This window comes from Cydia fagiglandana, chromosome 9 (assembly GCF_963556715.1).
Source record: "Cydia fagiglandana chromosome 9, ilCydFagi1.1, whole genome shotgun sequence".
NCBI lineage: Eukaryota > Metazoa > Arthropoda > Insecta > Lepidoptera > Tortricidae > Cydia > Cydia fagiglandana.
Genome location: NC_085940.1, coordinates 16,411,691 through 16,424,924, shown reverse-complemented (window position 1 = coordinate 16,424,924; position 13,234 = coordinate 16,411,691). Strand labels below are relative to the sequence as shown.

General features: G+C 35.7%; 2 protein-coding genes across 2 annotated transcripts in view; one reads left to right on the top strand and one right to left on the bottom strand.

Annotated features, from left to right (window-relative positions):
* LOC134667785 (uncharacterized) overlaps window positions 1-13,234 on the bottom strand; it is a 197,227-nt gene that overhangs the window by 69,351 nt on the left and 114,642 nt on the right. The gene's annotated exons all lie outside the window — the stretch shown is intronic.
* LOC134667722 (uncharacterized) lies at window positions 56-3,266 on the top strand. Its single transcript, XM_063525141.1, has 3 exons — window positions 56-328; window positions 866-1,021; window positions 2,546-3,266. The coding sequence occupies exons 2-3, from the start codon at window positions 877-879 to the stop codon at window positions 3,244-3,246; spliced, it is 846 nt and encodes a 281-aa protein (XP_063381211.1). The 5' UTR covers window positions 56-328; window positions 866-876; the 3' UTR covers window positions 3,247-3,266.

The following is a 13,234-nucleotide window of genomic DNA, read 5'->3' as shown; positions in this document are numbered from 1 at the left end:
GAATTTTGTACTAATGTAACTTATTTTACAAAAATAACCTAAAGTTCACCTCTAGTATCAAAAGAAAAACCAATAAAAGTTTGGAAACGTAACAAATCGAATTCCATTCCCTAGATACAATCTGAAATTGATCTAAACATAATGGAGTCAAAGTGCAAACGTATTGTTTTTACTTTTTCACATTCCTGAGCAAAAAATACTTCACTTGATTGAATTTCGCAAGACCACTCATAAAATAGAAATCAAATAAGAGCAGTTTCTTGCGTAACAATATTTGATTTGCTCCGAATTTCTATAACACTTTATTCTGAAGTACGCAACCACAAAGGTAAGTCTATTCCAACTTTATTAAAAGAAGAAAACTGATTTGTATCAAATTGGATTTCGTTGTCGGATTTCGGGCTTGACTGGACACTTTAAAAGAATAACATGAGGTTAAGCTCCTAAAATACTGAGTATTTCTTCGTCCACATACAATGAATTATAAGATTTATAAGTATTGTAAGGTAACCATTAGAATTCGATAAATACAAAGACATGTGGATTGTTAAAATGTATTGCCATGTACTTACAATATGAGTATTGGATCTACATGCTAGGTATTAAATTAAAACACTATGTTTGCTACTAAAACACTGATAGATTGATTTCGGCCGATTTCGGCCATGGCGACCACTTCGAGGATGGTAAGCGGAAACTTGGCGGACAACTCCTCCGATACAAAGGTGCAACACTATTGTGTTTGCTTAACGACTTTTTTCCATATTACTTGGATATTATTTGCGCATTTGCCTCCATTCTCCTCTCCTCTAAGACTCTGTAGATTCTACTTTTGTCTAAGCTCCAACATTTAACTCCCAGTCAGTATTTCAGATAATGTTCGCACTCGCTGTTTTATTGGCGGCATGCTCGCTCGTCAGCGGGCGAGACTACCGGCTGAGAGACACGCCGAGCGTGTCTCATTCCATCGTGAATCTCGGCAAGATGGAGTTTAATGTGTACATGAATCCTAAAACATCAGGTAATTCAAATGGTTTGAATAAATTTAATTGTCGAATGAGTAGACCACCAAGTAGCCGTGAAGAGAATACAATGAAAAGTATGAGTAGGGTTTGAACTACCAGTTTGATCCTTATTGTCTACTAGCGACCCGCACCGGCTTTTCACGGGTTAACAAATTATACACAACCCTTCCTCAAGAATCACTCTATCGATAGGTGAAAACTGAATGAAAATCCATTCAATAGTTTTTAGGGTTCCGTACCCAAAGGGTAAAACGGGACCCTATTACTAAGACTTCGCTGTCCGTCCGCCCGTCCGTCCGTCCGTCCGTCCGTCCGTCCGTCCGTCCGTCCGTCCGTCTGTCACCAGGCTGTATCTCACGAACCGTGATAGCTAGACAGTTGAAATTTTCACAGATGATGTATTTCTGTTGCCGCTATAACAACAAATACTAAAAACAGAATAAAATAAAGATTTAAATGGGGCTCCCATACAACAAACGTGATTTTTGACCAAAGTTAAGCAACGTCGGGAGTGGTCAGTACTTGGATGGGTGACAGTTTTTTTTTGTTTTTTTTTTTAAATTATGGTACGGAACCCTTCGTGCGCGAGTCCGACTCGCACTTGCCCGGTTTTTGAGTATATCGCGAACATACAACAAAATACGAAGTATACACATAATGCATAGTTTGTATTTACTTTACGTTCCATAAACCAGGTATTAATAAATCGTTTATTTTGTCAAGTCTTTATTTGAACTACATAGTACATATGTACTTGTACTTATTACGATTTCAGCAGCAGTAACACATATACAGCAGTAATTAATACATTATGTGTTCATTCAGGGTTCAGGGACGAAATCGCAATTTTTTTTGCGTGTAACAACTCTAAATCTACTATAACTAAATTAACGTTCGAGTGGCTAACCAAATAAATAGCTTTTTGGTGAACGTAAATTACAGATTTCACAGCAAAGTTTTGCCAAATGGCGGTCATTCGAAATGCATCGACATTGAATAGCAATAGCACTCTGTTTAATTACCCGAAGTTGGTCAGTTTGCCAAGTTTCAGTACGAAATTAAAATACTCCAATTCTAACTAAAATAACCGACGCCATTGGATGCAAATTTTGCTTTATGTAAAGTCGAACAACTTCGTTCAAATTTACGGAGAGCAAAAAAGTTACAAAAACCGCTAACTTATTTTAAATCGAACGAATGTAAATTCTTTGTAGCAAAATGAAGGCCAAAATATCTCTCACTATAATATTATATTTGAAAACTTAAATTTTAGTATCTTTTAGTTATTTGTAAAAACTTGATCGTCAACAAGTTAAATGTTCTTAACCAGAGTCAAGACTATCTAATACTCATATATACAGAATATCATAATGGATGGAAGATGACGGGTGAAATTATTTTAAGCAGTACGGTGAATAATAATGATGATGATAATGATGAATTTCAGACTTTTGTATGATATTTTAAATGTGTTGCTATTTTTCCTCAGGTAAACCATCAAAATAAAAATACTTTCTTAGTTCCAGAGTTTCCAAAAAACGAATTCGAGATGATACATGACACGAAACCCATGCACACTATTCGATCAGAATCCGCAGAATGTCCTTGCACGCAGAATCGTCATAGGAACAGGAACCAAGACCTGCACAGCTCACACGACATGCTCAGCAAGATTTTAATGAACGACGACTTGTTCTCATTTAAGGATACCATGAGCTCGTCCCTCTGTTGTCCATCGCATGAGCAAATACAAGAGGAGTTTTATGTGGAATACAATCCTAAAACAGGTCCACAATCTCTGCGCCAGAATATGCCAGTCTTTCCACATGGAGCACCTGTAATACAGAGCATCCCTCCAATGCCAATAATGCCAATTGACAAGGCTTACCCGAAACCAATGCAATATCTGCCACTTATATTCGATACCCTTTTCTCAAATAAAGGTCCACAGAGACCGAAACCGAAGACGCTTGAAATATTTATGTTCCCGACGAGAAAACTAGGGACAACAACACCAACAACAAAGGAAACCGAGGTCACAACAGAATCAGACATACAAGTAGTTGGAGATAAGAAGACAACTATGGTGTATGACTTATTAGGCGCAAATTCTTCTGTAAAGAAGGATTTACAGAAAGAAGTTGGGGAACACTTGAAAAACATGGACTCTGTGGTTGATACTGATAAAACTACAAGTGCTGTCCAAAACAATACACTTTAAATTTAAAATTTTTGCTTGAAGGTTAACTGTGTTTGATTTATATTAAACTAGCTGTTGCCCGCGACTTCGTCCGCGTGGAATCTTATCTTCAACATTTTACATCTTTAGTACCTATAATTTTAATATCCAAGCAATGTTGAAATTAAGTACTTTTCTTTTTTAGCAAGTTGTATGAAGTTTTAAGTCAAGTGGATTTTATGTTGGTTGCTGAAATTACCTTTCTTGTATTCTCATAATAGGTACCTATGCCCTTATACAAAGATTCAAGTTCCGCATTCCGCACTCACAAAATATCTGATCTCCATACAAACGTTCAACCCCTTTCTCACCACCTTGGGTTTTTTAATTTATTACCTTTTCTTCCAAAAAGTTAAAGTTCCTAGCTTAAAATTAAATTTACACCCCAAGACGAATTTTCATCCCCTTTTTAGCCCCCTTAGGGATTGAATTTCCAAATCCGTTGCAATTACTTTTTTTTGTAATCGGCTACTATGTCTTTCTAAGAAGTTTCAAAGCATTTGTAATGGATTCAAACTTTGAACCCCATTTTAACCCTGTTAGGGGATGAATTTTACAAATCGCTGAAATCACTTTTATTGTCTTCTAATAATATACCCAAATACAAAGATTCAAATCCCGCGCTCGAAAAAGTGCATGATATCCATACAAACTTTCAACCCCGTTTTCACCACCATAGGGATGAATTTTCAAAAACGCTGAAATTATTTTTTTTTGTATTTTAATATAATACCTTTTTACAAAGGTGCAAGTTCCTAGCTTCAAATAAAATTTGCACCTGAAGACGAACTTTCATCCCCTTTTTAACCCCCTTAGGGGTTAAATTTCCAAGAACGTTGCAATTACTTTTTTTTTGTAATCGGCTATTAGGCCTTTCTAAGAATTTTCAACGCATTTGTAATGGATTTAAACTTTGAAACCCATTTTAACTCTTTTAGGGGATGAATTTTACAAAACGCTGAAATTACTTTTATTGTCTTCTAATAGTATCCCCAAATACAAAGATTCAAGTCCCACACTCGAAAAAATGTTTGATATCCATACAAACTTTCAACCCCTATTTCACCACCTTAGGGGTTGAATTTTCAAAAAGGCTGAATTTAGTTTTCTTATATTTTAATAATATATCTTTTAACGAAGTTTCAAATTCGTAGCTCAAAAGAAAACTTTAACCCCATACAAACTTTCATCCCTTTTTAACCCTGTTAGGGGATGAATTTTACAAAACGCTGAAATTACTTTTATTATCTTCTAATAATATCCCCAAATACAAAGATTGAAGTCCCGCGCTCGAAAAATTTTTCGATATCCATACAAACTTTCAACCCCCTTTTCACCACCTTTGGGGATGAATTTTCAAAAACACTAAAATGAGTTCTTGTATTTTAATTTAAAACGTTTTTACAAAGTTTCAAGTTCCTTGCTTAAAATAAAATTTGCACCCGCAGACGAATTTCCATCCCCTTTTTAACCCCCTTAGGGGTTGAAATTCCAAAAACGTTGCAATTACTTTCTTTTTTAATCGGATTTTATGCTTTTCTAAGAAGTTTCAAAACCATTTGTAATGGATTTAAACTTTGAAACCCATTTTAACCCTGTTAGGGGATGAATTTTACAAAACGCTGAAATTACTTTTATTGTCTTCTAATAGTATCCCCAAATACAAAGATTCAAGTCCAACACTCGAAAAAATGTTTGATATCCATACAAACTTTCAACCCCTATTTCACCACCTTAGGGGTTGAATTTTCAAAAAGGCTGAATTTAGTTTTCTTGTATTTTTATATTATATCTTTTAACGAAGTTTCAAATTCGTAGCTCAAAAGAAAACTTTAACCCCATACAAACTTTCATCCCTTTTTAACCCTGTTAGGGGATGAATTTTACAAAACGCTGAAATTACTTTTATTAGCTTCTAATAATATCCCCAAATACAAAGATTCAAGTCCCGCGCTCGACAAATTTTTCGATATCCATACAAATTTTCAACCCCTTTTTCACCACCTTGGGAGATGAATTTTCTAAAACGCTGAAATTAGTTTTCTTGTATTTGAAAATGATACTTTTTTACAAAGTTTCAAGTTCCTAACTTAAAATAAAATTTGCACCCGAAGACGAACTTTCATCCCCTTTTTAACCCCCTTAGGGGTTGAATTTCCAAAAACGTTGCAATCCCTTTTTTTTGTAATCGGCTATTATGCCTTTCTACAAAGTTTCAAAGCATTTGTAATGGATTAAAATTTTCAACCCCTTTTTAACCTTGTTAGGGGATGAATTTTACAAAACGCTGAAATTACTTTTCCTGTCTTCTAATAATATCCCTAAATACAAAGATTCAAGTCCACCACTTGAATTTTTTTTTGATATCCATACAAACTTTCAACCCCTTTTTCACCACCTTAGGGGATGAATTTTCAAAAACGCTGAAATTAGTTTTCTTATATTTTAATAATATATCTTTTTACGAAGTTTCGAATTCCTAGCTTAAAAGAAAACTTTAACCCCATACAAACTTTCATCCCCTTTTTAACCCCCTTAGGGGTTGAATTTCTCAAAATCGCTTCTTATCTCTTGTACACTTTATAAATGCAATCTGGTGTGCAAATTTCAACTTTCTGGCTTTTGTAGTTTCGGCTCTGCGTTGATGAATCAGTCAGTCAGTCAGTCAGGACACTTGCATTTATATATGTAGATAATTACACTAAAAGTAAATAACTAAGGTCATGTGGGGTCAGAGAAACAGTTTATTTTGCTTGGGGCAAGAGAAACAGCGTGAGAATTCCCTGCAAGTGTTTCTCTTGCCCCAATGTTTCTCTTGCCCTATCTAACCTTAATCATTAATTTTATTGGTTTACGTTATCTATACGTATTAACATCTTCATTAAATAAAATGCCACACATAGATGCAAACATACAAAAAATGCGGTGATAATACGGTGGCCCGTTCTCTCCATTGGATAAGTTTCATATCTAAAACAAATTATTTACTTTTCACCACTTACAATTCCACTGTCATTACAATTTTATAAATATTTACATCAGTATAATATGTTTGACATTTGTCAAATATTTACAAATGTGTTTCTAGAGAGATAATCTTCAGGAAAGTCGCTATTAAACTCTTGAGAAGCAAAAAGCGCTTTCATTGCTACTTACCGACACCAATCTTAAATAAAACATCCAACGCACACAGTAAAGGGGTAACGAACACGCTCCCGCCAGTTCCGCGATATTTCAATGCAAACAGATTCAGCGGATCGTGACAATCCCGTACGTGATTACAATATGTATTTACCGAGTCATAGTAGAGACAGCGCGGAAACAGTAAGGCTGGCAAAACATGAAGCTAAGTGTTTAAGTGAAGCTCAGGGCGTGTGTCCGCATTATACGGTAAACTAAGAGTCAGGCCGCGTAGCCAAAATGCCAATCGCTTACGCTCCGTAGCGATCGAAACGCAACTGTCACGGTCGCGCTAATATGGAAGAGTGATAAAGAGACATAATGCTTTTCGTTGTCGAAGCGATAGCGATTGTAACCTTGGCTAGGCCGGCAGGAACCCTATAGCGTATTTTGGGCGTCGACAGCGCTATGGAAAATGACATCGCTGCGTTGTGTCGAGCAGTAAGTAGCCATAGAGTTGAGACGCTAGTGTAGGGTCTCTCTAATGGTAACATTCCATTTCTAACCGCAGCTGTATTACCGGTACTGAACGCGTACCTGTCATTGTCAATTTCCATAGTAAAATAGTGCAGCTGTCGTTGGAAATGGAATGTTACCCTAAGAGTCATAACACAACAGGATGCAAAGCCGTGTCGAGGCTCGATGCGACATGGTGTCACGTTGCGACGTCGCATCGTAGTACGCTGCGATGTCATGTAAAGCAGCTATCAATTTTATTTTTTGGTCTAATTTCCAACTCGGTGTTGCAAATCTGTAAAATTTACAATTACGTTTTCGTCCAGTATTTATTGCAGTTTACCACACAACAGCTACCTTGGCCCATTTTTATCGTAAATGTGATTTTAAAGCAAAAAGCGAGAACAAAATAACTGATGCGTATGACGTTTGACAGAACCATCAACTACACCACTTTTAGCTACATCAAGCGCTATAGGAAAAACGAAAACAATCGCAATATAGTTTCCGTTTTACCTACAAGAACTCTGCATCCGGCCAATACAATGGAAGGTACCACTGAAAGTACCTACTCCACGCGCCACCTAACTAGTTAGATCTATATCTTCAAGGCTTTCATGTCGCATGTCGCCTTCTACATTCGAAATTGTGACATAAACAATAGAGTTATGGATAATTTATCCGCGTTAAACAATATTTATTAACGTCATATATTATATTCTGCTGTGAGAGATATAATGTGTTCTCTCAAAGCTGTTCAACAGTGTGCAAGACAAATAATTAATGGATAATATAGGTAAGCACTATAAACAGTCCCATAATTGCCACTTAAACAATACGCTATTCGGCGCGATTCGGGAAATGAATTAGAGATTCACTTGATATGAATTAGTAAAGATATGTGACATCCCACGGGTAAAAGTACCTTATTCTCTAATTCATTTCCCGAATCGTGCCGATTGACTACTTGCTTTAACAGGGTTGTCACCACAATCGTATTGAAATAGGATTACTCCCGCCCACAATTGAGGGTTGCCCACAATAAGATTGTTTACACTATATTCAAATAAGTTTAACCTTATTTTTGGATAACCCGGTGCGCCCGGGCGGGTTTAAATCCTGGCTCATGCCAATGAGTTTTTTGGAAATACTTATATACGGAATATCATTTGATGTTTACCACTAGCTTTTTGGTGAAGGAAACATTAATTAGGATGGTATCTATACGAACAGAAAAATTAGGTAACAAAGACAATTTAAGACTTTCTTAAGAGAACAAAGAATTTACTCAAGCTTATAGCATACCGAACGAACCAGCCCGAATTTAAGCAAAATCGTACTGTAAACGAAAGAAAAACACCCATTCCTAGTACCTACTTCTCATGATAATTCACTTAAGCTGCCGAAAAAGTCGCAAAAGACTTTTCCATTCAGTATTATTATGAGGCCATGTAAGTACACCGATTCCTACACCGACCAAAGCAAGTATCTGACCGGTAGCGGGAAAAAGACCAGCCGGCGTATTATGGATGGCTTTATCCATCTTTATCCACGTGATAAAATAACTGTCAATTTTTAACACCGTGAGATAGTGACGGACACCGTTTTATCATGCTGCAACGTAGAGAAGAACGACCATCATATCCATAGAGCGGTCGATTATTTTTTCGCTTATTAACTAGAGTCTGTATGATAATGATAAGGACCCTGACCGAATTTTTAATCATATTTTGTAATATTATCGAAATCTTTTTTTTTTACTACCAGACACGTATGAAAGTTTAAACAGATCCAGATTTGTCAGTTGTTTACCTACTTACTTAATAACAAAATTTTAAATGAAGTTTAACGTACTGTATCGCTTTATAATTTTGCAATCAGGTAAGTATATAAAATACAGATGACACTACAATAGCCTAGTATGAATACAATCAATAATCGCAATAATCAGCAAAGTGTAAAGTCGGCAATAATTAAATGTGTTTTTAAAAATTGAATTTTCGGCAGATACTTATTCTAAGAGAAAACAGTCTACCGGACACCCAACTCTGAAGAAATAACAGGCATAAGCGTACACTGCTCGCTTCTCGCTGATCGCCACCGTTCAAACTACTGCCTTGCTCAGCGCCGGACTGGCAGCGCGCCAAACCGAAGTAGCTGATAGCTTTGTGAAAAAAAGCCTACTTGCTATTCATTTACACGATCGAACACTTTGAAAAGTGCTGACAACGTGCTAAAGTAGGGTCTTGGTATACGGATCGGGCATAAAGTTTTTAAGAATTTTGACAATTATTTTAGTGTTCTAATTTTAGTGCTAACTTAACCTACAAAAATGTAACTCGGTAAAAGAAATAATATTATTAAGCGACTAAGCCTTTATTAGTGTGTGTCTCTATTGATTTTTAGCAAGGGCTCAAGATAAAGTTACTTATAATATGTTATGTTGGTACAAAATAAATAGAAAATGTCTTATAAAAAAAATTAACTTTATATGTCGGATTACTTTATTTTACTAAATAGCAAATTTTGCTAAATAAAACCTAGATTCTGAGTTTGCTAAACCTAAAATAAAAAAATAAACTAGAAGAGTGCCAGCACGGCATACAGATTAAACACATACTTATAATATGATTTGAAATACAGGTGAATGATATTACTTTCTGAATAGTGTCCGCCGCATAAGTGGGAGCGAAATATGAGCAAGGCAAATACAAATGAGACTAAGGAAGAACACGAAAAAAAATAAGACAAACCTATAAAAAGAGAATCAAATTAGAGAATATGACCAAAGAGCGAACAAGACGAGTAAAGAATGCTTGATGCTGATATAGAATAATACAAAATAACAAATAAACGGATAACAAATTATACCGCGATTATGACACCACGAGAAGCGCTGAGTTTTATCACTAATGCCATATCAATCTTAATCATAAGGGGTCATCCATTAATTACGTCACACGGAATTTCTAGGTTTTTTGACCCCTCCCCCCCTCCTTGTCACACTTGGTCACATTTGGCAACCCTAGTGTGACGTCACATTTTTTCTACGAAATCGCCAAATCGAATTAAGTAAGCACCTAAGTATTATTAATATTTTATCAATATATTTTTGACGATTTAAATATTTAGTAATTTTATAACCCAAAACTGCTTAGGAAAGATAATTTTATTAAACGAATAAAAACGATTATCGTTTTAAAAACTTGTTATTTAAATGTACAGCGAATAAAATAATTTAAATAAATTTTCTGTTACTGATGAAGTTAAAGTGACGTCACAAAGTTTGTGTCTCCCCCCTCCCCCATGTCACAATATGTCACATTTTCTTTACCCCCTCCCTCCCCCTAAACGTGTGATGTAATTAATGGATGACCCCTAATCATTTATTCATCGATATTAAATCAATAACTTATATTTAAAACTTCAATGCCGCTCCAGTCCAAGCACATGATTGGCGCGACAGTATCTCGCTGCGAGATAGACTACCCGTCTTTTTCTAACTTTATTAATTAAAGAGAGACGGGGGAGGGATAAATGTCACAGATGGTCGCAACGCCAACGCAACGCCAGCGAATTCATTTCAAGAGAAATTTTAAAAGTTATTCCACATTTTATAGTTATCGCCTTATCGCGCAGCTAAATTCAGTTAAATGAAATTTGGAAGCACGGGAGCGCTCGCGTCAAGGCAAGTTGCCATTACTTATTTATTTTTACCAAATGAATAAAATAGAATTGCTGATATATTATATCTATCAAGTTGCCAACTTAAGTAAAAAATGTGAAAGTACTCCTATGAACTAAATATAATAATATTATTAACCTAATTTTGACATGAAATAAAACGATTGAAACGGAATAATATCGCCGAATATCATAACTACATGCCGACGTTTCGAACCCTTTACAGTTTACAGCGTTCGTAGTCAACGGGTGACCGAGGAAAAACTACCCACTTACAAAATAATGAACCAACATAAACTATAAATTTAAAGGCCGTTATACATGCAAAATTGATTCATAAGGCTAGTTCTACATTACAACTATTTTAAAGTAAAGATAAAGATACGCGATAAAGCTACGCCGGCTCGAACCCTATACACCTATGACCCGAGAAGATTTAATTCCCTCCTAAATTGTCGCGGTAACCGAAGACAATAATAACCTAATTTTTCAAAGCAATAACATAGCCACTGTTTTGTTTTCACCATGTCTAATTAGTCACGAGTTGCCAATGCTTGTTCTCCGTTTTAACTTTCCTCTTAGTTTCCTCCACCTTGCTTAGTATGCAACCGCCATTCGGGCTCCGGATTACCCGGCCGAGTCCATAATACAGTGAACAGTACTATAGTAACAGCACCAGTCATGGGACATTTAAGAGTAAATTTGGAGTATTTATGATATTTCCCTTATACATGTAAATTGTCTACCGCTTAGCGTGTTAAAAGATGAAAGTCCTATCCGTCTTTCATGTTTTAGGCGTGTTGTATCAAAGATACTGCAATTAGTTTCCACATATTTAACAAATTAAAACTATGCTTTTTTTCTCCAGTCATGGACACCAAAGTTCCAGTAATGGGCCCCCGGTAATGGACGTGGATCCAGTAATGGGCCCCCTATAATGGACATTGCTCTATCAGTATAAAATATTGAAATGGGGAATAAATTACGGCAAAATGAAACAATTTTTGGTATAAGCTTTTATCGCTGAATGTATTTTTCTTTCCACAGCCAATTATTATTGTATTAGATCCATCGAGACAATTCTAATATACCCTAACACAATTAGTTAGGGTTTAATGCGATAAAGTTCCCATGGCCACCTCCTGTCTCCATCATCAGATCAGGTCCATGTTATCATAATATTGCATTATCATCCGATTTGCATACTTAATTACGTACTTACACAAAATTTCAACTGAATCGGAAATCGAAAAGTGGCTCAAATTCAGCTACCAAGATTAGACCCACACTAACTAACAGGGCAAGTTAAATAAAAGTTTGGAAAAACGATATTAATTTATCCGAAGTCCGAGAATACCTCCTGATTGACATATTTCTTAACTACATTTTATTTCTGTATTGTTTAAACATGAAATTATGGCATAGCAAGCATCATTCTGTCATTTGTCCCATCATAGGAGGTACGCAGTTTTACAGCTCCTATAATGGGATTGGGCCAAATACCACTATTCTTTTACATCTGTGGAGTCACAACATAGTGTGTTGTATACCTTATCTCATGGTAAATGCAATTAACAAAACACATTCTAGTTTTCATCAAGTATTAATTAATTAAAATTTAATAAATTAACTCACCTCTCTTAGCGAAGTTGTTAAGAATTCGTAGTGGTATTTTTTTTCAGTGACACGACAACTTTTAGGTTGACGCCAATTTCTTAAAAAACAACCAAATTTAATATAACTTCAAACTGAAGCAGCTCTAGGACTCTTATTTATGATAATATACAGCCAGTGTTTATAAACTACTTTTAGATACTTATTTTAGAGGAATTATGTTTTTTTGTCCCATTACTGGTTCCACGTCCATTATAGGGTCCACTACTATATAGACCGACCGCTTAAATGAGCCGTATGCCTGCCGCTCGCACCTTCCTCGCCACCCTTAGTCGTCCTACCCCGTCGCCCCCGTACCGCGCAGGCGAGGACTCAATTTAAGCGGTTGGTCTATAATGTTTCATGAGAAACACTCTCTGTAGTCTGTATCTTTAGGTATTTAAATAAAGGTAAACAGAAAATTAATACATTTTCGGGTAGTTATCCGACCAATTACAAAACCGCCTGGATCAGTCACTTAACGACCTCACTTTAACCTACTTGACGTGTAATGTTTTCATCTACCCTCAACTGGCTTAAGGAGTCATTTGTGGGTAAATTTTGTTTACTTTTATTTAAATATCTAAAGATACAGAGTATAAATACGTTCGGTATTCATACGAGAGTAACTGAACCGACGTATTCTAATTTTAGGAGCGAAAATAAAATAATGATGAATAGATTAAAATTTCAGATTCACGCAATAATATACATTTTTTGTGAATATTCCCCACATAAATATGTAACGATTGAGACAGTCGAGAGCAAAAGAATACGTCAAAGGGGATCACCTGTCGACTCCAGAAACAGAAAATAAATGGTTTTTCTTCAACTCTGAGATCCAAGTGTGAAATTGTTACTACACCTTATGATAGTAATTTGGAATCTGACATGTAAATATCACGTAACTATAAAAACCAATTAGAAGTGATCAAAAACTGTAACTATTTCCTTTCCTTCAAATAAATAAATTATTATATATCTAGAAATAACTGTG

Coding starts and splice junctions, on each gene's coding strand:
- LOC134667722 (XM_063525141.1), top strand. CDS start 877: ATGTTCGCACTCGCTGTTTTATTGGCGGCATGCTCGCTCGTCAGCGGG. Junction 1,022..2,545: donor CATGAATCCTAAAACATCAG/GTAATTCAAATG, acceptor ATACTTTCTTAG/TTCCAGAGTTTCCAAAAAAC.